The sequence below is a fragment of the Carcharodon carcharias genome, chromosome 7 (assembly GCF_017639515.1).
Source record: "Carcharodon carcharias isolate sCarCar2 chromosome 7, sCarCar2.pri, whole genome shotgun sequence".
Lineage (NCBI taxonomy): Eukaryota > Metazoa > Chordata > Chondrichthyes > Lamniformes > Lamnidae > Carcharodon > Carcharodon carcharias.
This window is the reverse complement of record NC_054473.1, coordinates 162,027,927-162,051,412: the sequence shown is the minus strand read 5'-3', so window position 1 is coordinate 162,051,412 and position 23,486 is coordinate 162,027,927. Positions and strand designations below refer to the sequence as shown.

General features: G+C 39.4%; 1 protein-coding gene across 3 annotated transcripts in view; it reads right to left on the bottom strand.

Annotated features, from left to right (window-relative positions):
• Nucleotides 1-23,486, bottom strand: part of wwp2 (WW domain containing E3 ubiquitin protein ligase 2) — a 236,697-nt gene that overhangs the window by 113,363 nt on the left and 99,848 nt on the right. For all 3 annotated transcript variants that reach the window (XM_041191193.1, XM_041191191.1, XM_041191194.1), the window contains one exon: nucleotides 20,870-20,966. In XM_041191193.1, coding sequence (XP_041047127.1) covers nucleotides 20,870-20,966 — 97 coding nt within the window. The remainder of the gene's footprint in view (nucleotides 1-20,869; nucleotides 20,967-23,486) is intronic.

Below are 23,486 nucleotides of genomic sequence, written 5' to 3'. Positions count from 1 at the left end.
TGTCTACAGTATGTTGCTTCTTTTTCGTTGGTGATGTTTTTAAGATGGCAGCAGTTTGAGAGAGGGCTTCGTGTGGACAGGAAGATGAAGGTCTTGTGCAAGTGGCTCAGTTCAGTGTGACTATATCAGCTGGAATTGGTTACACAAGCAGATGCTGTGATGGTCAGTGGTAGAGTAAAGGCAAGATGTGGGACTGTTGATGAATGGGGAATTGGGGTTGCCGTTACTGTTTTCACACTTGGGTGAGTTCTCTATAGGCAGCCTGCAGAAAGGGGTCATCAAGGCTGGCACCTCTCACCCTCTTCCTCCTTTCCCTACTCTTCATGGTCCTCAGCTGCTCATTGTATAACTGGTGGCAAGGAGTCCAATGATGATGAGGTTGTGTACATGCAGCAGTCCACCATGAATCTTGACACCCGCTCTGCTGAGTACTACAGGGCTCCTTCAAGCAGCAGCAGCAGCATTTCAGCACACCAAAGGTCTGCTCCCTTACATTTTATGTGGCAGCATGGCTTTCTTCATTTGCAAGCTGTGAGCATGGGTTGTGCACCAGCATCATTAGTCATGCTGTCAACAGATAACTTTTGTCCCCAGTTGCCACCCTCTGGTTTGTTGTCGTGGCTCAAATGCAACTGATGCAAAATGAAGGCATGATGGCTGCTGCCAGAATATTGGGCATTGATCTGCATGATCTGTTACCTTTGGTCACACATCAGCTGGGCTTGGAGTGTAATCCTTTTCAGTTCCAGTCCATGGCAAAGCTGACACGCCATGGGGGAAGTCTGTAATCCTAATGCAGCCATGTGCTCAATTCACCTGCTTGTCTTTGGCAAGAAAGGATGAAGTATAGTTAGCTCTCTTTGAATATAGAGCTTCAGTGACCTCTCTTACACAATGGTGGACGGCAAACTTCCAAATGGTACCAATATTTCCATAGCTAGCCTGGAAGGAACCAGACACATAAAATATCAGCTTCACAGCAACTGGAAATATGACTCTGCTCTGTGGATGCAGTTGTGCCTTCAGCAGGGAACTCTCTGATGAAGTGTTCCTTGTTGAAATTCAGGTAGGAGAAATGCTTCCTGAACAGCCTGGAAGGATAAGGCTACTTGCAGAGGTCCCTCTCCCAATTCTTTTCCTCCATCTTCTAAAACTTGTCCTGCTCTGCTTTGCTTCTGTTCATTCTCTAGTTTATGCAGAGGCCCAAAGGGTCAACAAGAAATCCTTCAGCATCTGCTATACCACTCCCTACAGATATTTGCAACTTGAAACAATTAAGGAAAGCACAAAACAACTGTATAATCATACCAATAGCCAGAGGAAATCAACCAGCAACAAAGCTGTAAGCAGCTGAACAGCCCTATAAATAGTACTGGTTTGGTGAGGGGAGCAGAGATAAGGCAGCAGGCAGGAGATCCTTCCTGCAGCTCAACTTATGTTCAGCTGTGCACAGTTAAGAAAGCCCAGAGGGCTGAGCTGCAAAATGACACTGCTTGTATCAGTACAGCGTTGCACACTGATTCACTCCATGATTTGCTTGCTCTGCATACTTCCAGAGGACATTCACTGCACATGCGCTAATGCCTGCATCAACGTGGTGTCTGCTGCGATTCGCCTTCAAATGTGCATACACACTTTTGGTGGGGTGGGGGGTTCACTCTTTTTGCAGCTCTAAGCATGAACAAGCCCTATTTGACATAGCACCCAAAAAACATTCATTAACAAGCATCATTTGCCACCCTGAGGTTATGACGTTACATTACCAAAATCAGAATGCAGTTAAAAAAAAATCTTGCCTCAACAGGATATTGCATTTTAACTTTTGCTTCATGGTGCGTGCTAGCCTAAATAGTCTCTTCAAATTAACACTGACTTTTTCCAAAAGCCAAATCTGTATGTAGCTGTACTTAAAGCCAAGATGCTAGAATAACGAAGAAAAATTGGGTTCACATTTACTTTTTTTTTTACAAAATATTGTTAACAGATGTCAATTATGACAATGCAAAATCTTTCAATGTGGCAATACAGTTACTGTGGGAGAGTGAGATTAGCAGTTTACCTGTGATTTTGTATTTGTGCTAAAATTAAATTACATCCGATTTTCACTAAAAGAATGAAACAACTTGGCAAAAAAGTCTAATTATTCAGAAAAATGTATAAACAATACAGATGTTGATACCCAAGGGGAAGAGCAGGATTATGACCGACAAATTTGCCAGTTGCAATTGTCTTCTTCACTGCCTCAGTGTGTAGCTATGGTGTCACATTTTATCAAACAAATCTGATAAAGGCAATTAAGATGAGGGTGCTTTAAGAATTTCAACATATTCTAAATTATGATTTGACAATATAATGCTGAACTCAATCATATGTCCAGTCTCATTTGCTAAAACAAAGCATACTGCTGGCCTTCAAGCTGTGATGTTCGATTATTGAGAAGGAGACCATGTTTCACTGACAGTTGCAATCAAGTTTCCTATCAAATCTGAGTAGTCAACTGGTGGGTAAAAGGAATGGAGGCTTCTTCCTCCATCACTCTAACATGCTGCCCGGTGGACCAAACAGGGAACAATATTAACAAAAGTAGTATCCATAAGCTGGGCTATTCTGTCCTTTAGACCGTGCAGGGGAGTTTGCAAAGGGCAAGAAAACTACAAATATTTACACCTTCACAGAATCACTTGCCCATAATATTTTATATATTTATGTGTCCTTTGTAGTGTTTGATTATTCCAGAATCTAATCCTTTCACAGAACTGTAGCTGAGACTAAACTACAGACTGCAATAATATGAAATTGATGAAAGACTTGGGAGAATTTGTATTTCTCTACGGAAATAAGTCTTCGATAGCATTTCAAGTATTTACCATACAAGTTAATTCTGGAGAAATCGTGAAGGCATTTTAAAATTCTGATTGAGAGGTAAACAGTTCATGTTTATCTGAAATGTGATCATTTGTATAGATTGACAGCTTAACTAGCCACTCCAATCCAGTTCCAAAGAAGAGTTGTATTGGATTTGAAACATTAACTTTGTTTCTCACTCCACAGATGCAGCCACACCTGAGTTCTTCCAGCATTTTACTTTTATTTCATTTGTATACATTGACAATTTAACTCGCCACTCCAATTGTCTAAGTATTCATTTCAGAACAGTTTCCTACATATATATGCCCTAGATATATTGTTTTGAATACTGAACTTTACAAGGTGATTATGTTTTGAAATGTGCCTTTAATTCAAAGTAAAACTGAGAATTCTGGAAAGGGATTTATATTTAACATTCTTGATAAACACCTCAGTTCAGAGAAAGGCCCATGTTGTCTGGTTGCCATGGGGAGAGAAATTCAAATAGAAACCCATTGTGGCAGAGTGGCAGTTTTAACACCTTTCATAGTAACTTACGGAAAAGGGGCAGCTGCAGCTGAGACACAGGAACAAAGAAGCTACTGCTGTGGAAAAGCAGGGAAAACTGTTATGTGCTAATGGCCAAGCAGCATGCTTTTGAGTTTGGTTTCTGCTCAAAAGAAACAGAAGAGAACTGACAGGGCTCTTGAAGATTTAAGGAATGAGGAGTCATCGACCTGTGCCTTGTTGGTGATAATCATATCTGGGAAAACCTGGGCAGGGTGGGATGATTGTCAAAGGACACCGGAAGTTTTGATCTGCCATGGCGGGGTGAAGTGAACCTCTGCTGGAGAGCTTGGAGTGACGATGAGAATGTTTTTTTCATGCTACACATGAAGTGTGGTGTACAGTAAAAAGATTATGTAAGGCATATTTTGGTTGCATTAGTTAATACAAAAATACTTTTCTTTAGTTTGATGTATTAGTCATCTCTAAATGTTTGATCTCTGTTGATTTTAGTTTGCTTGTGCAGTAAAAGTCTTAAAAACTGAAATCTTGTCCCTAAATTCTTTTCGTTGGTCCATTCAACTCTTTTAAGAAGTTAATTACTTGAAGGGGATAGCAACAATATATGAGAATAGAATAGGCTTAAGGGGCTGAATGATCAACTTTTGGTCTTCTGTTCCCATATCAACAATGTTATAAGGGTTGGTTCAGTAGGTATTACTCAGAGATTCAGAGGCTTGTAAGGTTGAACAGTATCATTTATTGCTAGCACATAACTATTTACATGCATACAAAGTATATTCCAAACTAGGAGCTACCTCCATGTTGGCTTCTCCTTGACACTCTCCATACAGCTCTGTTTCCTGTCTACTGTCATGTAACTGAATACATCATACAGTGGGCGGTACTGTTCTCCAGTCCCACATTAACCCTTACCATCTCAAACATCTTTCTACTGCAAACAAATCAACAATTACTACATGCAAAGGCAAACTAAAATGTTTTTTTTTATGCATTCATCGGGTGTGTTGCTAGGCCAGCATTTACTGCCCACTCCTAATTCTCCTCGAGAAGATGGTGATGAGCTGCCTTCTTGAACTGCTGCACTGCATGTGGTGCAGGTACACCCATGGTGCTGTTAGGGAGGGAGTTCCAGGATTCTGACCCAGCGACAGTGAAGGAACTGCAAAATATTTCCAAGTGAAGATGGTGAGTGGCTTCGAGGGGAACTTCCAGGTGATGGTGTTCCCATGTATCTGCTGCCCTTGTCCTTCTAGATGGTAGTGGTCATGGGTTTGGAAAGTGCTGTCTAAGGAGCCTTGGTGAATTCCTGCAGTGCATCTTGTAGATGGTATACACTGCTGCCACTGAGCATCAGTGGCGGAGGGAGTGAATGTTTGTGGAAGAGGTGCCAATCAAGTGGGCTGCTTTGTCCTGGATGGTGTCAAGCTTCTTGAATGTGTTGGAGCTGCAATCATCCAGGCAAATGGACAGTATTTCACCATACTCCTGACCTGTGCCTTGTAGATAGTGGGCAGGCCCTGGGGAGTCAGGAGGTGACTTCTGACAGCAGGATTCCAAGCCTCTGACCTGCTCTTGTAGCTACTGTATTTATATGGCTACAGAGCTGGATGATCCATCTCAGTCTCCTCTGGAGGTCCCCAGATTCACAGATGCCAGTCTTCAGCCATTTTGATTCTCTACACGTGATATCAAGAAATAGCTGAAGACACTGGATACTACAGAATTGTCCAGTTCAGTTTCTGGTCAACGGTAACCCCACAAGATGTTGATAGTGGGAGGTTCAGCAATGGCAAGGCCATTGAATGTGAAGGGGCGATGGTTAGATTCTCTCTTGTTGGAGATGGTCATTGCCTGACACCTGTGTGGCGCCAATGTTACTTGCCACTTGTCAGCCCAAGCCTGGATATTGTCCAGATCTTACTGCATTTGGACATGGGCTGCTTCAGTATCGGAGGGGTCACAAATGGCGAACATTGTGCAATCCTCAGTGAACTTCCCCACTTCTGACCTTATGATGGAAGGTTATTGATGAAGCTGCTGAAGATGGTTGGCCCTAGGACACAACCCTAAGGAATTCCTGCAGTGATGTCTTGGAGCTGAGATGATTGATCTCCAACAACCACAACCATCTTCCTTTGTGCTAGGTATGACTTCAAGTGGAGAATTTTCCCTCAATTCACAATGACTCCAATTTTGCAAGGGATCCTTGATGCCATGCTTGGTAACATGCTGCCTTGATGTCAAAGGGCAGTCACTCTCACCTCACCTTGAGAGTTCAGCTCTTTTGTCCATGTTTGAACCAAGGCTGAAATGAGGTCAGGAGTTGAGTGACCTTGGCAGAACCCAAACTGAGCATCAGTGAGCAGGTTATTGTTAAGCAAGTGCCATTTGATAGCATCATTGATGACCCCTTCCGTCACTTTACTGATGATAAAGAGTAGACTGATGGTGCGGTAATTGGCCGGGTTAGATTTGTCCAGATTTTTGTGCACAGGACATACCTGGACAATTTTCCACATTGCTGGGTAAATGCCAGTGTTGTAGCTCTACTGGAGCAGCTTGGCTAGGGGTGCGGCATGTTCTGTGGCACAAGTCTTCTGTGCTATTGCCAGAGTATTGTCAGGGCCCATAACCTTTGCGGTATCCAGTATCTTCAGCCATTTCTTGATATCATGTGGAGAGAATCAAATTGGCTGAAGAAAGGCATCTGTGAATCTGGGGTCCTCCGGAGGAGACTGAGATGGATCATCCACTTGGCACTTCTGGCTGAAAATTGTTGCAAATGCTTTAGTGGTGTGTTAAAGGGGAAAGGCTGTACTTATGGCACCAAGAAGATTTCACAGAGAATCACAGAATTATTAGAGTCATTCTCCCGCCTTCTCCATAACCTTGCACATTCTTCCTTCTCACTTCTACACACTGAAGTTTGAATTTCCAGAAGAGTCAAATAAGGGAATTTTTGCAAGCCAGAAAATTTCAGGTGAAATGGCAAATGATCTAAAGACACAACCCTTTCAAAGAGAAGCGTATTTACAGAAAATCTGTCCAAGTTTTAAGACAAATAGAAACCAGCCGGAGGCTGTTAAATTCCCCACTATCCAGTGCAAAAAGGACCTTTGTTTGGCATGTTTGCCTATTTTACAGATAAATATTCAGTTTGCCTTCATTTATGAGCCTTAGTCTTCAGCCTTTCCTTGCAACACTGGTCTCACTATACCAGTTCCAAGGATCGTGCACAAAGCAGCTCCACACTCTTTCATGATCAAGATTTATTTTAAACTTTCACTGGAAAACCATTAATATTGGGACAAAAGCTTTAATTATACAATCTAATATTTTAGTAGGTTAACAAGTTAGTTTCAAAGTCACACAAATATAAAAGTTGACATAAATTTGTATTTGATTATTTTACACAAGATAATTCCATTGAAATTCATAAACTCTTAAAAAAAACCTTTAAGAAAGCAAAAAATTTGTTTTAAAAAAAATCTCTTTACCCTGTATGTTTAAGACTGAAAAAATGCAGCTGTATCTCCTTTCTAAAGTGATTTTAACCACCACAGATAAGGGCCCATCAGCATAATCACGTTACCCAAGATAGGCACTGGGAAGTGGATGTTTTCTTCTTGCTAATTTTCCCCTCTTTCCAGCTCTCTTGAAAGCAATGGCTCTTTGCTGGAAGATTGTTCCATGTGTGACAGGTATCCTTGCCACCCCAAGTAACGTAAGAACTAGGAGCAGGAGCGGGCCATATGGCCTCTCAAGTCAGCGCTGCCATTCAATAAGATTCTGGCTGATCTTGTAACCCAACTCCACTTTCCCAACCTACCCCCATATCCTTTCCTCTTAGTGTCCAACAACTGAGTATCCAGGGCTCTCTTGGGTAGTGGTATAGTCACTGGACTAGTATTCCAGAGACCCAGGGTAATGCTCTGGGGACCTGAGTTCAAATCCCATCATAGCAGATGGTGAAATTTTAATTCAATAAAAATCTGAAATTAAAAGTCTGATGATGACCATGAAACCATTGCTGATTATCGTAAAATTCCATCTGGTTCACAAATGTCCTTTAGGGAAATAAATCTGCCATCCTTCCCTGGTCTGACCTACATGTGGCCACAGCAATGTGGTTGATCCTTAATTAGGGATGGCCAATAAATGCTGGCCAAAGCAGTGACGCTCACATCCCATGAATGAATTTTTTACAAGTTCCAAAGATCAACAACATTCTGAGTGAAGAAATTTCTCTTAATCTGTCTAAAATGGCCAACCCTTTATCTTGAGACTATGCAGTTTTGAAGGGTCACCTTGAGTCAAAAAGTTAACTCTGTTTCTCTCTCACAGATGCTGCCAGACCTGCTGAGTTCTTCCAGCACTTTCTGCTTCTATTTCAGATCTCCAGAATCTGCAGTGTTTTGCTTTTATTAGTACCCCAGCCTGTTTAATCTGTTCTGGTAGTCACAGCCTCTCCGTTCTGGTAGTCACAGCCTCTTCTGCTCTGGTATCATACTTGTGAATTTTCTCATAGATTCAAAGACGTCTACAGCAGAGGAGGCCATTCAGCCCATCGTGTCCAGGCCAATCAACAAAGATCTGACCACTGATCCTATTTTCCAGCGCATGGACTATAGCCCTGCAGGCTATGATAACACAAGTGAATATCTAAATACTTCTCAAATGTTATGAGAGTTTCTGACTCAAACACCCTTTCAGGCATTGAGTTCCAGGCTCCCACCACCCTCTGGGTGGGAAAATTTCTCAATTCCCTCTTTGCCTTCTACTTCTTACCTTAAATCAATGCCTCCTAGTTATTGATCCCTCTACTAATGGAAAAAGTGCCTTCCTATCCACCTATCTATGCCCCTCATAATCTTATACACCTCTATCAGGTCCCTTCTCAACCTTCGCTGCTCCAAGGAAAACAACCCCAGCCTATCCAATCTTTCCACATAACTCAGACCCTCCAGCCCAGGCAGCATCCTTGTAAACCTCCTCTTTCCCACCTCCAGTGCAATCACATCCTTCCTATAATGTGGTGACCAGAACTGCATGCAGTACTCCAGTTGTGGCCTAACCAACATAACCACCCTGCTCTTGTATTCTATGCCTTGGCTAATAAAGGCAAGTATCCTATATGTCTTCTTATCTACTTGCCCCACTACCTTCAGAGATCTATGGATATGCACACCAAGGCCCCTCTGACCTTCAGTACTTTCCAAGGTCCTACCCATTCTTAGTATAATCCCTTGCCTCGTTAGTCCTCCCCAAGTGCATTACCTCATACTTATCTGGGTTGAAATCCATTTGCCACTACTCTGCCCACCTGACCAGTCCATTGATATCCTCCTGCAGTTTACGGCTATCTTCCTCACTATTTACCACACTACCAATTTTTGTGTCATCCGCGAACCTCTTGATCATACTCCCTACATTTAAGTCCAAAGCATTTATGTACACAACAAACAGCAAGGGCCCCAGCACCAAGCCCTGCTGAACCCCACACGCTTCCAGTCACAGAAACATCCCTCTACCACCACCCTCTGCTTCCTGCTTCTCAGCCATTTTGGATTCAATGTGCCACTTTGCCTTGGATCCCATGGGCTCTTACTTTCTTGACCAGTCTGCCATGAGGGACCTTATCAAAGGCCTTGCTAAAGTCCATGCAGACCACATCAAATGCACTACCCTCATCAAATACTCCTGATTACCTTCTCAAAAGATTCTATCAAATTTGTTCAACACGACCTTCCCTTAACAAATCCATGCTAATTATCCCAGATTAATCCGTGTCTCTCCAAGTGCAGATATATTCTGTCCCTCAGAATTCTTTCTAGTAACTTCTCCACCACCAAAGTTAGACTGACTGGCCTGTAATTTCCTGGTCTATCCCTTCCTCCCTTTTTTAATGATGGGACAACGTTAGCAGTCCTCTGGCACCTCACCTGTGGCCAGAGAGGATTTGAAAATTACTGCCAGGGGCCCTGATATTTCTTCCCTTGCCTCTCTCAACAGACTGGGTTACATCTCATCCAGGCCTGCAGATTTATCCAATTTTGCAGCCGCTAAAACCGCTAGTACCTCCTCTCTCTCTATGTTAATTTTCTCTAATATTTCACAGTCCTCCACTCTGATGTCTATATCTGCGTTATCCTTTACCATTGTTAAGACCGATGCAAAGAATGCATTGAGGGCTGCGCCCAAGTCTTCCGGGTCCACACACAGATTACCTCTATGGTCCTTATTTGGCCCTACTCTTTAGTCTCTTGCTCTTTATAAATTTAAATTTGCACCTTGACAATTCCTCTACATTTTTTTTGTATTTATAGAGACCAGAACTGTGCTCAATACTGGAACTATGGTCTAAGGTTCTATACAAGTTTGACATGACTTTCCTGTTTTCCAATTCTATCCTTCTAGAAAATTTTGGTTTGTTTTTTTTCAATGGCCTTATTAATCCACCAAAGCTATCTTTACTGATTTTGCCCGGATCCCTTTGTTCTTTTGCTCCCATTTAGATCCTAATTATTCAAGCAGTAGATGGCCACCTTGTTTTTCCTCCCATGATGTACCACCTGACATTTACCTATATTGAAATTAATTTGCCAATTAAATGCCTAATCTGCACACTTATTAATGTCTCCTGGTATTTACCTTGTAGTTTAAGGCCAATTATTAGAGCCCCACCAGCCATCTCCCTTCATCCCCCAAACTGCCATTACCTAATCTTTGTACAGACTGAGTATCAAGCCTAGAACATTCCTAGTCAGTATGGCTAAGCTATTAACTGAGTAAATTCAGAACCATTATTGGTGCCAGGAAACAAGATTTTCCAAGCCAGTTTCCAGAAACCATCCCAAGGCCAGCACGTTCAGTGAAACAACTGTGGATTAAGAGCTGAAACAAAGTGGAAAAATGTAATATCAGTGCCTGGGTACCATAACATAGCCCCAATCAAATGGTCAGGCACTCTTCCTTTGGAAATTAAGCTTTGGATTAAACACTGATGAAGAATGACACGTTAGGGCCTAATGTGGTCCCATATTTGACTGACGTAAACACCATTGGACAGTTTTCATAGTGGGTATCTTATATCAATCTTCTTTTACAAAAGCACTTCCAGGTGTTGGATTTTTACCTAGTTTAAAAGTAAAGTTATTTTGTAAGCGAATTTAGTGCCCTTCTGCTGTTATTGATCAATTTATGTATCAAGCACTACAACAGCAAGCTATAGAAAAAAATTCAATAGTTTTTCTTCAATAATGTGCCTTACAGAATGAAAAAGTGCAGTCTTCTCCTGATAATTCAATCATTTAAGCACCGTTTTCATTTGCTGTGTTATTTATGTTGAATACAAGTAATTGAAAAAATTAAAAAGTAAACACAAAAATTACCTAATTAATAGGCTGTAATGATAAATTAGAATCAGAGCTCTGGAATTGTAAGGTTACAAGGTTAAAATTAAATGTTCGTTCAACACAAATCTGTCACGTCCCAAGTCATGGCAATTTAAGATAATCTCAAAGGACATTTGTATTTAAAACTGAAAGATGGAGTCTTGCCCCTATCTTGTTTTAAAGCTACACATGTTTCAGAACTTAAATTTTTTTAGAAGTGAAACTGTTCATGATTTTAGGCCATAGATTCAACCAATGTTGCACCAACATGTCAAAGTCAAAGCTTTGACTTACCACAAGACTGAGGAATTTCATACTCCATTAACAAAAACTGCACCAAGAATGTGTTCTCTTTGTAAAAATGCCACATTGTGGTCTTAAGGCACAGACATCTTTGATCAGTAATTGCAGTGATGGGCCAACAAGCCTGTATCTCCTGGTGGGCAAATACATTATGTACTTCGAATTCAAAGGCAGCATCATCACATTCCAAAAAAAAAATCAGCTATACCTAAAGATTGGCATAGTCAATCATATCTTTTCTGGACCTTTATGCAGTGCATTCCATAGTCATTCAAGAATTAAGATTTTGCCTAATCGAAAAAGGCAGATGGATAAACCGAATATGGTAAGTAAAAAAAAAAATTCTTTTGTGAATGCCTTTAGTGGCGAGGGTGCACACAACATTTTTTCTTTTGCAATCTACTTCTACCGTTTCCTTACCCAGGCCATGCACCACCTTGTAGGAAATGTGAACCTGTTAATACTTTTTGTATTTTTTATATCTTTTTATATTTTGTACAAGCTCCTGGTAGGTGAAAAGTTTAATTGGTAACTAAGAGCCCAGATGACCTGGTCTGAGACTATTACCAACAGTGCTACCGAGTTATCTGCAAAAGTATACAAGAGAGCACTTAATGACAACGTCATTCACTGATTACTTCTCCTTGGGAAATCATTTTAAGTGGCTTTTTCCTACAGCAGCAAAACCAAAATGAATAAGTTGCCAAAGTAGGAAAACACAACAGAGCTCACCATTGCATAGCACACTTCATACTCGAGCTCCAAAACCTCTTCGGAAGGATTTTTTTAAAAATTGGCAGAAATGTTGGTCACATTTCAAAAATAAAGCAATAGGTCAAGACAGAACAAAACCTTATTCAAATACATTCAACAGTAATACCAATGGAACTGGTTTTTGCTACAACAGAGGAAGTTATAAGTTGATTTGAGAGAAGTGCTTAGGATTACGAGTGGAGAGAATAGGTTAGATAGAAACAGGGTGCTATTAGTTATGAAGGGGCTCAGATTGGGTGTACGTCGATCTAAAATTAAATGCAAAAGATACAATACAGGAAGAGGGATTTTATTTTAAGCAGAGAAATTTGAAGGATAAGGGGTTGAAGGAGCAGAAGGACATGGGAACAAGGCAGACATGGCATTAGGACTGCTACTTCTATGGAGGATACACATCAATACACGATTTAGCCATGTTACCTTCTTGGAATTTCTATGTAATTCAAAGTTAAATAATAACAAATTGGAACTTATTAAAAACACAATTAGGGATATACGACATGCTTCCGGCTTTAGACCTTTGGCATGAATTTACTTACAGATACACTGTCTCAAAATCCGGCAACCTCGGGACCCAGGCCTTACCGGATTTCAGTTCTTGCTGGGTTCCAATTCAGGCCATGGGCAGTTCAGACCAAGCGTCGCTTGAGCAGGGGAATAGGGCAAACTGCGAAGGGGATAACTAGTCAGGCACCACTTCACACCACTGCAGTGCCTAGCCAGATTGTCCAGGTAAATTAATTTTTATTCTACTCAGTTAAAATTGACACATGGCACATTCTAAGATGATCCAGTTTTCAGACAACTTTGGTTTTTGGACAGCCAGATTTGAGACTGTACTGTAATTTAAATTATTGGGTTATTTTACACACTAATCTCCATTTCTGCACATCTGTTTTGAATAGTAATAAAAAAAGCAAGAATCCTAACCAACATAGGTGATTCTTGTTGAAAAAGCTCTGCTTATTCCTTTAATTTAAATGGCAATTGTACCAGGTTAAAATTGTAGACACAAAGATAATTCTAGTGGAAGCAGTTTCAACAGTAATTTTCAAAAGGGAATTGGATCTCTACTTAAAAAGAAGATTGCATGGTTATGGGGAAAGACAAAGGGAGTGTGACTAACTGGTAGCTTTTTCAAATAACTGATAAAGGCATGATGGGATGAATAGTCTCCTTCTGTGCTGTATGATTCTATGGCAGAGTGTGTTAATTGAACCATTAAAAGATCAAACTGCTGAACCCTTCAAACAAGGGATCATGTGTACATTAATTATCAAAACTAATTAAGCAGGATGATAAAGATGGCACGTTCACTGGAAAGAGCAAGCTGAGAGACTGAAGCAGAGAGAAGGGTATGCTTGGCTCAGTGTTGTGAAATGTTATGAATTGCAAAGGCTACAAAACCACTGACATGCATTCATGTAGCATTCCTCACGTGAAAAGAGAATCTCAGAGTGCTTCCTTAGTTGGAAAGAAAGATATTAAGCAAGTGAAGGAATTCAGAGGAAGCTGAAAGAAGAAATTCAAATACATGGGTTTTGAAGGCAATGAATGAGGTAGCAAAACTAAGTGATTTGGGACTAAAATTCAAGCTTAGGAGCATAGAATGATTGGTTACCAATGAATGTTAAGGAACAGGGAATCCTAACACCCAATTTAGCACCTGGAGCAATAATTTCTCTCACACTTGGGTTGGCCTTCACCTCTCTATTCTTCTCAAAACTTAAGCGGCCCACAAATAGTACAAGATTACTAATGATAGATTTAAGCATAGTTGAAGGAGGTTTTGAGATGATGGAAGACTGTAATTTAGATTTCTTGAGGGGCAGGAAATCGATGCATTTTAACAAGAACAGGGTGCTGTAACATCTGTACAAGATTTTACATAGGAGAGGGCTCAACCCTCAGGGAGGATGTAAGACTGGAATAAGTTGCAAAGTTAGGGTGGGATGAACCCATTGAGGGGCTTCACTGCTTTGGAATATAGGGAAATAGTGACGGCCAGTAAGGACAGGTGACGGCTGAACAGGAAACAGGAATCTGAGTTATAAACATGTTTGAGTTTATGGTAGAAAGAGGCCATCAAGAGTACCATTTAAGAAATCAAATCCAGACATAACAAAAGCAAGGATGAGGTTTTGGCAGCACTGGAAGTTAGGCAGGAGAGGAGGCAGAATCAAATAATCTTGGTGATAGAGAGGATGTAGAGTTTGAAGGTCCATTGTGTTCTCTTTTACCTGATTCAGTACAGGTTTAAGACCAAGGATGTGAATGATAAGTACCAAGGATAAGGGTTTAAGGCAGGTGCTGAAAACAGCTTCAATCTTCCCAAGGTGCAGATGTTGGAACTATTGACTCATCCAAGGCTTAGGACCAGATTTTCACAGAGTCGGCGGGCCAACTCCACAGGCCTTTAAAAATGACCAGCGGGTCCCGGATGAGGAAGTCCCGTTTCCAACAGATCGCACTTTTGCCAGAAGGGGGAAGTGGGGTAGGTATGAGTCACACAGGCAGGAAACCTGAACTCAGTAGGGCCATTTGAAATTAGTGCTGAGTTCATATGGACCATATTTTCACTGTTCCAAGGGCCTTAACCTTTTGGGAGTTACAAATTTATGGAGAGACATAAACACTCTTGAAGAATGAATAAGGTCTGATAAGAGTCATGATCTGAAAGTTACTAAAATCCCCAGTCCTTCATACTTGAATAAAAAACTAAACTGCAGCTGTTAAGAGTAAAAGCAAATCTCTGCAGAGTACGTTGACTGACAGGCCATCTGGTAAAGCTTAGAAAAAAAATTATCATCTATTCCTGCAATTTCAATAGAGTTCATTGTTGACACTTCCTAAGGGCTGTTATTGTAGCTGAACCCATTATGAATGCTTGGCTGAGTTTCAAAAGTTCTAAAAGCACTTATTTCAGTGAAGGGGGCTAAGTTCATATTTTGATTGGCAGTTTTAAGAGGTTATTAAAGGCTTAGGTGTCTTTGGTGTCGTTATTGAATATAAGTTTGTTTTTTTTTCTAATAGGTTGGCCACTTAATGGAATGTAAGATCTTTGAATGGGTTTTGTGAATGAGAGTTTTTTTTTACTGTATCAAGTGTGTATGAGTGAGAGCTGTATTAGATTGTTAGAAGTTTAATTTTCTTTCATCTCCACATGGCTCCTGAGGTCCACCATAGTGGATAATGGGTGGATGGCTATGGCAGTGGATTGGGTGTATGACATGGCAAGAGTGTGAGGGGCAAGGGCCAAAGGGCCTAATAGCCCTTTATAATACTGGGCTGCACTCTCGGAAAACTGAGGTGGGCCTTCTAACTAGCCCACCCCAGCACTCTCTCACCTCCACATCTGCCTCTGCACTCAGCAGGCCTGAAGTGATCAGAATCCTGCTCCACCATCCCCCCAGCCTCCCAACCCCAAACCAGAAATTGTGTGTGCAGGTGTCGTTTCTAGGGTTACGAGCTTTCTAGGGATCAATCTCCAGGTCATTGCTGTGTGCGACCCTGGAGAAAAATCGAGAAACTAAAAAAGATTGTTTTTTTTTAAATGTTCTTTGAATGTTGCTCTTTACCAGATATAAATATACACATATAATTTTCAATACATGCCTTCTCCCTACAGTAATAGCTTCCAGACAAGAAGTCCTGAGTCTCAGATTCACTGTCATAATCACTTTTCTAAGTGAATATTCTATATGTAATCATTTATTCTAAATATGTCAAAAATTTCTTTGAAAAATTGGCGGAAATACCCATTTTTGAGCAGCATCTCATGTTTTCCCTTTAACTAAAACCTTTGTGGCTGATATACCGGTGAGCAAAATAAATATGACAACACAGGAAGACATTCTGCATTGTATTGCTGGACACACTATTGTAATACAAGTGTTTTAACCACAAGGCTGTGCAAACAGATACAGATATGTTCCTACATTTGCTGCCAGCATGGAGAGCTGATTTACATTGGCAAAGGGAATAAAGCTTGAGAACAGAGGTATAGAGAGTTATGCCAAACCTATATAAAGCACTAATTTAATGCCTGTGGGACTACTGCATCAATTATGGACACCATACTTTGGGAAGGAAATGGAAGTTTTGGACAGGATATAGAAGAGATTTGCTAGAATGGTACCAGGGATGAGGGATTACAGTTACATAGATGGAGCGAAAGAGCTGGGATGTTCTACTTCGATAAGGCTAATAGGGGACTTGAAAGAGATGTTTAAAATCATGAATGGTTAAGACAGGTTAAGTAAAGGGAAATTGCCTCCAATGGCTGAAGGGTTGACAACTAGAGGGTACAGATTGGCAAGTGAACCAGGAGCAACATAGGGACAAACATTATACACAACAACTGGTTAGGATTTGGAATGCATTGCTGGTTCGGATGGTGACTGCAGACTCACAGCCAACTTCAAAAGGGAATTGGATAAATACTTGAAGGAGAAAAATTACTGGAATATGGGGAGTGCCACTAATTCGACTACTCTTCAAAAGAGCCAGCAATTACTCAATGGGCCAAGCAGTCGCCTCAGTGCTGAACTTTCTATGGATGCCTTGCAGTCAAATGACACTCACATTTCTGCATGATGTCATCACAGTGCTATATACCAAGGTCACTTTATGCTAGGAACACAAATTTCAGGAAATCAGAGTTATACAGCTGAAAGGGACTTGCCCTGATGGCGCAATACCATCAGCTCCTGGGGCTTTCACTTTCAGTTTGTAAGTTCAATGGAAGCAGACCCCCAAAGGCAGGAAAAATATCCTTTTCCTACAGAAGTTCATTCAAGTGCTTGACCTGTTTTTATTTAAAGTATTTTTCTCTCCTTAAATCTATAGAAATGCTCCAGATAATCCTAACTCTCCCTTAAACAAAGGTGGATAGTTTTCGCCTCGAACTTCATGAACAATAACATCACTGATGCTCTAAGGCGAGATCAATCAATTAAAGATGCTTTAAAATCAGGCCAGGTAATGTTCTCATTTCCCTTCTTAATGAGGCCTCCTTGGGCATAATGTGGCACGTCCAGTTGCTTGAACTGACCCATTCATTGGACCTAAATCTGGTTTGGGTCTAAACTGGCTTTTCTGAATGGAAGTCCAATGCTCTTTTCATTATACAACCAGCCTGCCATATGTCTAACTTTGTTTTAATTCTCAGTTGTTCCTGCTGCTTAAGTTGCAACACATCCTGGTTTTACTTCAGTGACACTGCTGACATTCAATCAATCTGCCTGCTGTTGACTAATGACAACGTTGAATTAATGCCATCACATTATCTGAATTTGGTGATGCATAATATAAAGCATCCTTGCAGTTACAGGTTTAAAAAATAATTTATTTGAGAAAGTGTGTATGCAACACACAATCACTCTATTATTTGATGCTCCATATCTATCTGCAACAGCTGAACAGCTAACTTATGGCGTACATGGCCTCTGAGAGTGCATACAATTAATTGCATCTGCATACGCTTGCAGATTATCATCCTCCCCATTTGTAAATCTGTAAATTAATAAAGTACACAATGAAAAAGGTGGGGCAAAACAAATGTGATTAAATGAAAACATTATTTTAACTTTCAAACATTTTTAGTTGAGGCTGCCCAATAAAAGCTCCCCAGAGATACAGTACTGCGAGATCTCCAGTGCTGGTTTTAATCAATGGCTAACAACTTAATCACTGCAGTCATACATGTGTTTGCTTTTTAGGAAATGTAATGAACCACTGCAGTTAAATTGCTAAGAAAACAATGAGGTATTTGTTAATACAGGGGTGTGCCAGTGTCTGAAAAGTTACCCAGACCCTGGTTTTAGCTAAAAAAAAGTGAATGCAGCATAATCAAAAACTTTAATGTTTGGTTGTTAAATATTAGACAAAGGAGTATTATCAAGGTGCAAGTATGTAATAATTTATGCGTCAATCTTCCAATGAACTGTTGCAAAAATTAGTTTCCCATTAACCTACTGATATATTTTACAAGTAGCATTCAAGAAATCCACAGAACCAAAACATAATTCTATCCACAATATATATTTCAAAACAATAAATATCTGCAATTCTATGAGAATGTAGCTTATGTCATGGTAGCTAATATATATGGATAAACTGCATCAAACCTATTCTTTAAACCATGCTGTTTGTCTGGAGCAACAAAAGACTTTGGCCAAAATTAACTTCTCACCTGTTGGTTTAGCACAACTGTATGGTACATTTTCAATGGGAGAAGGTAGAAAGAAAGAGAGCAGTTGCCTCAGGACATGCCAAAATGCTTCACAGTCAATGAAGTGCATTTGAAGTGTAGTTACTGTTCTTATGTGGGGAACAGAGCAGACAATTTTGCACATAAAGGGCCTGCAAATAGCAAACAGATAAATGGCCAGATCATCTGTTTTAGTGGTGTTGGCTGAGGAATAAATTTTGGCCATGACACTATGAAAACCGCCCTGTTCTTTTTGAGTAATGTCATGGGATGTTTTACATCTGCGTGAGAAGGCTGAAGGGGCTTCGGTTTAATTTAGCTTTGACAGAAGAAAGGAAATTCAGAAGGGGAGTTAATCCAAGATGAGTCATACACATGGCCCCCCCTTGAACCCAATAACAGAATGACACTAGAAGAGGTGTGCGTGCAGTTTACCCGCTTAAAGACATTTGTCACTAGGAAAATAACTTGATTGCGCAATGGGAGAGAAAGCAAGAGAAACTGGGCAACCAAAAGACTTCCTTTCACATCTAAATCAGTTTGTCACACTGAATAAAATTAAGCTTCATGTAAGGAGGGTAAAACTTGTGTGTATATATTTATATATACATACACGCATACTGTGCCTTTAACATAATATTTTTTCTATGCAAAAATTTACAGTTCTATGTGACTGCAATAATTATCATTTTAAATGGAATAATGATGTAATACTGTGTCACAGATTAATTAATGCACTTAGAGTACATGAATTAGGTGTTGACAAGGAAAATTGAAGGAAGAATTGTAATATCAAGTCATTTTAGAAAAATCTGCCAAGTTCTACAGCAATTTTAAGGGTTCTGCCTTAGCAGTTTTGCCGTTTGCACTATATCACCATGCTGATGAAGATTACAGCCCTCTGTCTGGAGCTGGATTACAGAGCTTAGTTTTGTCAGACACTCCTCAACTTCCTTTTTGAAAACATTGCAGAAAGTAACAAATATTCAGACAGAACACGTCATGGACTCTGTTATAATACAGCTTTTCTTGGCTAGCAAATACTCTCAAAAGTCTGAAGAAATGTGAAGTCCCAGACAGAGAGAACATGCTAATCAGATTTTAGTAAATGAATTTTAGAATTAGATACCATTACTATCTGTTATGTTCAATCTGAATTTTACATTTAGGTTTTTATTTTCATCCTGTAAATCACTGTACTTTCTTCCTTTCTACAGATCTCCCACATACCACTCCCAATTCTTGAGCCAGCTGCTAGGAGGCTGGTTCACTGACTGAAGCATGACAGGTTTGCTCAGCAGATATCAGCGACTTGTCACGAGGAGATTCTGCATCTCTCCACCAACAATGTGGCAATTAACCAATGTAATTGAGCACCAATTTTATTTTAAGCCATTTTTCTGATAAAACCTGCTTTAGTTTAAAACTGTAATAATTTTCAAAAACATGTGCGTATGTAGATTTCAAAGCTATTTTTCTTGTCCCAACAAATTTTCCCCCTTCCCTCTCAGGTTGCTTCCATGAATGTTTTTTTGAATGGATACAGTTCTATAGGCGTTGCGTACCCTCAAGCACCTCAATCTTATAGCCCTTAATTATATATGAGCCTCAAAAAAGGCATTCAACTATGAGGGGAGCATTACAGCCAAATCCAATCCTTGCCTCACTGAGCATTCTAATACAATTCCAAAAGGAATCGCTAAATCATTGTCAAAAGCAGCCACTCAACCTTATTTATCCTCCTTAATTCAGGAAAGTGAGACCAAATGTAGCACCTCTACTACCAAAAATGACAGTCTTCCATTTACAGCCAATTAACTACTTTTTAAAAAAAAATGTAGCCACTGTTGTAATGTCAGACTAGCCAGTGTCAGCCAGACCAGTGATAGAATTTGGGACTTTTCCGGTCTGTATGGTTCAGATACTCCACTAAATAAACTTGGATGAGCCATGGGGGGGAATGGGATTTGCTCTTCTTAACACTTCCAGTATATTTAACTTTATAGTTATATATGGTCACCCTCCCTCAGATTTGAATATTATACAAATGAAATGTCTAATTAATGCAAAGTATTGCTTTAAAATATATATAATCAATACGGTTCAAAGACTTTGGCACAATCGTAAGACAAATGCATTTCAAGCAGGTTCTTCAACAAGCCAGAATCAAGTGCCTTTACTACGTTCCATTATAGAGCTTGAATATAATTATTTCTGCTGTGGTCGAAAAACGTAGTTGTAAATATTATACTATTTCTATAGTCCAATCCATTTATAAATAGATTATATGGATTAATAAATACATCAAATTAAAATGTAAACCAATCCAAGTGTTTAATTCCCATTTATATTTTCCATAAATTTCTGAAAAATTAACCTCTAAACCAAGTGTAAAGTAGACAAGACAAAAGTTTAATTTTACTCCAAATTTTAAGATCTGATTTCCAAAAATATTTAATTATTGGAAGAAACCACAAACTCTGTGCAGCACATCAGGGCACGCACAGATTTCTGGTACATGCTGTCAAAAAGAATGGTGCTCCTGTGCTACATATGCAATTCCTGATTAACTTGCACAGATAATCCTGCAAAAGGCACATTAAACAAAGTGCTTATTCTGCTGTATCTAACAGGAAAATAATTCACCACTTGTCTGAATTACCAGTCCAATACTGAAATCCTCTACTACAAATTCTTGCATATAATTTATCCACCCAGAATCTATAAATTTATAATATTAATAGGTTAATCTATATCAGATAAATCCCTGTAAAGAAGAAAAAAGCATTGTTCTGAATAATTCTCTTACCTCAATCTGTCTTGAGAATCATTGGTACGTGAGGGTGAACATTTTGAATCGTCATCTTGACTTGTGCTTTGATGAATTCTACCATTCTGCTGGAATTCTGTGGAAGAAACATTCAGAGGTAAAAACCAGCAGACATAATAACCAGTTGATCATAATCTTGGCAAACAGCTTACCTTCTCAACACAAAACAATAGCTTGAACTAAATTTCTATGTTGAACCAGCTTAGAACTAATTCAGATGGACTTAATTTATTTTAATCTGTATGTTTTTCAAACTTTTTAACCATAAGGTATGCTATGGATGAAAAGAGCATCCAGATTCTCCTACTTCAATGCACGTAGTACTTAAGGCCACTAACTTATACTCTTGAGGCGATCTCATAAAATATATACCAGCTCTATGTAAAGTTTACCCATAATCTCCTGAACAAGCATACTTACCAGGTTTAACATATCAAACAAAAGCTAATGGAGACTTGAAATATAAGAATGTGAACTGCCGAAACTACTGTTTAATTTGTTGTTGGGTTGGCAAATTTTACAAGCCACTGTGATCATGCAAGGAGTTAAGTATGCAGTCAGACATTTTCCATATGAGTGTTCAAAGTTTCTACTGGCAGGCTTGGTGCTTTAAGTCTAGGTTTAAAAAAACTTGCAAGTTTAATTTTCAACACTTACAACTTTTAAGCTAACTGCCTAATTTTTGATTAATTATTCTAATAATGTATTAATTATGCAACTCATAGGATGCAATACAAAACTTTAAAATATTCCACAGCAAGTTCAGAAAGACAAGACAGTATCATTAATGCAGAGCAGTGCAAGAAAAATAAACAATCAATTAAAATATATTCATGTGCTGTGCAAAATTTTATGGAAAATAATGAATACCTGCCAGCCATTAGAAGTTATCAAGGAATTCTGCTTCCATCGTAAACCACAAGAGCAAAACTCGTGTTGTTCATAAAGTACATTTTAATTCCTGAGTTATTAGGCTCAGTATCAACCAATGGCACATTACTTTTTTAAAAAAACTATTCATAGTTTTTGTTTTATGTGGAAAATTTTTTTACTGCCAGCACCTGATTGAGAAATATTGTTGACAAACAATTGTGATACCTTTTTTGCCAGCTAACCTCAAAACTCTCTTCATAATCAATTGCAGACTAAACCCATTAACTGGCTCCAAGTTCTGCAAAAGGAGAGGAAGCTGAAAGCATATATTCTTCAGAATGGAAGCAATTTTATGCCAGTTTTTCTAAATTATTCTTCCACTTGTGGATTGGGAAAAACTGTACCATTTCCAAACAAAACTTTTGAGAATTTTATATTATTGAATAAATCTTTAACAAATCAACTCTCTAAAAGTTCTCCTCAAAGTTGACTGTTGTAGCAACAATTTCAGAAACAAGGGTTACGTGCAGTTGTTTGAGAGCAAAGACTAAGACACACTCTCAATGGCTCCAGTGTCAGCTCTGGCTCTTGATTTTAAATCAGTTACAAAAAGTTACATAACTTAACATTAGGATCTTGCTGCTTTTCAAAATTGTGATGAACAGAAAAGTAAATTAAAATTGGCATAAATTGATGCAATTAAAAATGGCCATAGGCAATCCTTAAAATTTGAACTGATGTGGTATTAAGTCAAAAGGTCAAATTTTGCATAGAACTGTTCAGATCAAACCAAACACAGAAGATCCCACATGGCTCAGTCCATGAATATATCTTTGAACTCTTGGAATTGAGACACACAGAACAGGAAGGTCTCAATTTCAATGCATGGTCTGTGCTAACTTAGCTGATCTTAACACGAGTGCCTGCATGCAATTGCCCTCTGCATCCTTGAGTTTGGGTTGGGGGGGTGGGGGGGGACAATCAAACTTTAGTGCACTTTGTCTCAACTGCATATCATTTACTTTCCAAAGCAGGGTGACCTAATAAATTACAATATGGCACCAGCAAACACTTCTTAAAACATTTTGCTGAAAAGAGAGACATGTTGCCGAAGCTTTTTGTCTTGCAATCATCAAGACAAATGCAAGAATGCCGGATTTCAAATGATCACAACACTTTATATTTCAGGAGAAAAGGTGCCAACTGGTAACTAATCAGTACCCTTTTCTCCTGAAGTATAAATTATAATCGCTTGAGCGCAAGGCAAAAAGCTTCAGTGACATGTCGTTCTTTTCAGCAACATTCAAGTTCTACACTTCCAAGCGACTGTCTTTTTAATTTTCTTTTTAACAACACAATTTGCACCATTCTGTTGCTATGCGTGGAACAGAGCAGAGTACTGCAAATGGTAATCAAGACGTGGATTCAAATTTGGAATAATCTTGCTTAGAAGCCTAGACACCAACTTTATTGATTAGCAATTCATATTTTAAAATCAACAGCCAAATCAATCATGAGTACAACTGAACGGATTTCAAAGGATACCACAAATAACGGGGTTAACAATGTAAACTCGCCAATTTAACAAACCAGATCTTACAGGCTATTGGACATGAGTGATTACCGTTCAATGAAACAGTCATCTTTTGGTCAGTTCCCTTGTTAAATTGTGCAATCTTTAGACAAAAGATACTTACGGCAGCTGATATTTCCACCTTTTGTG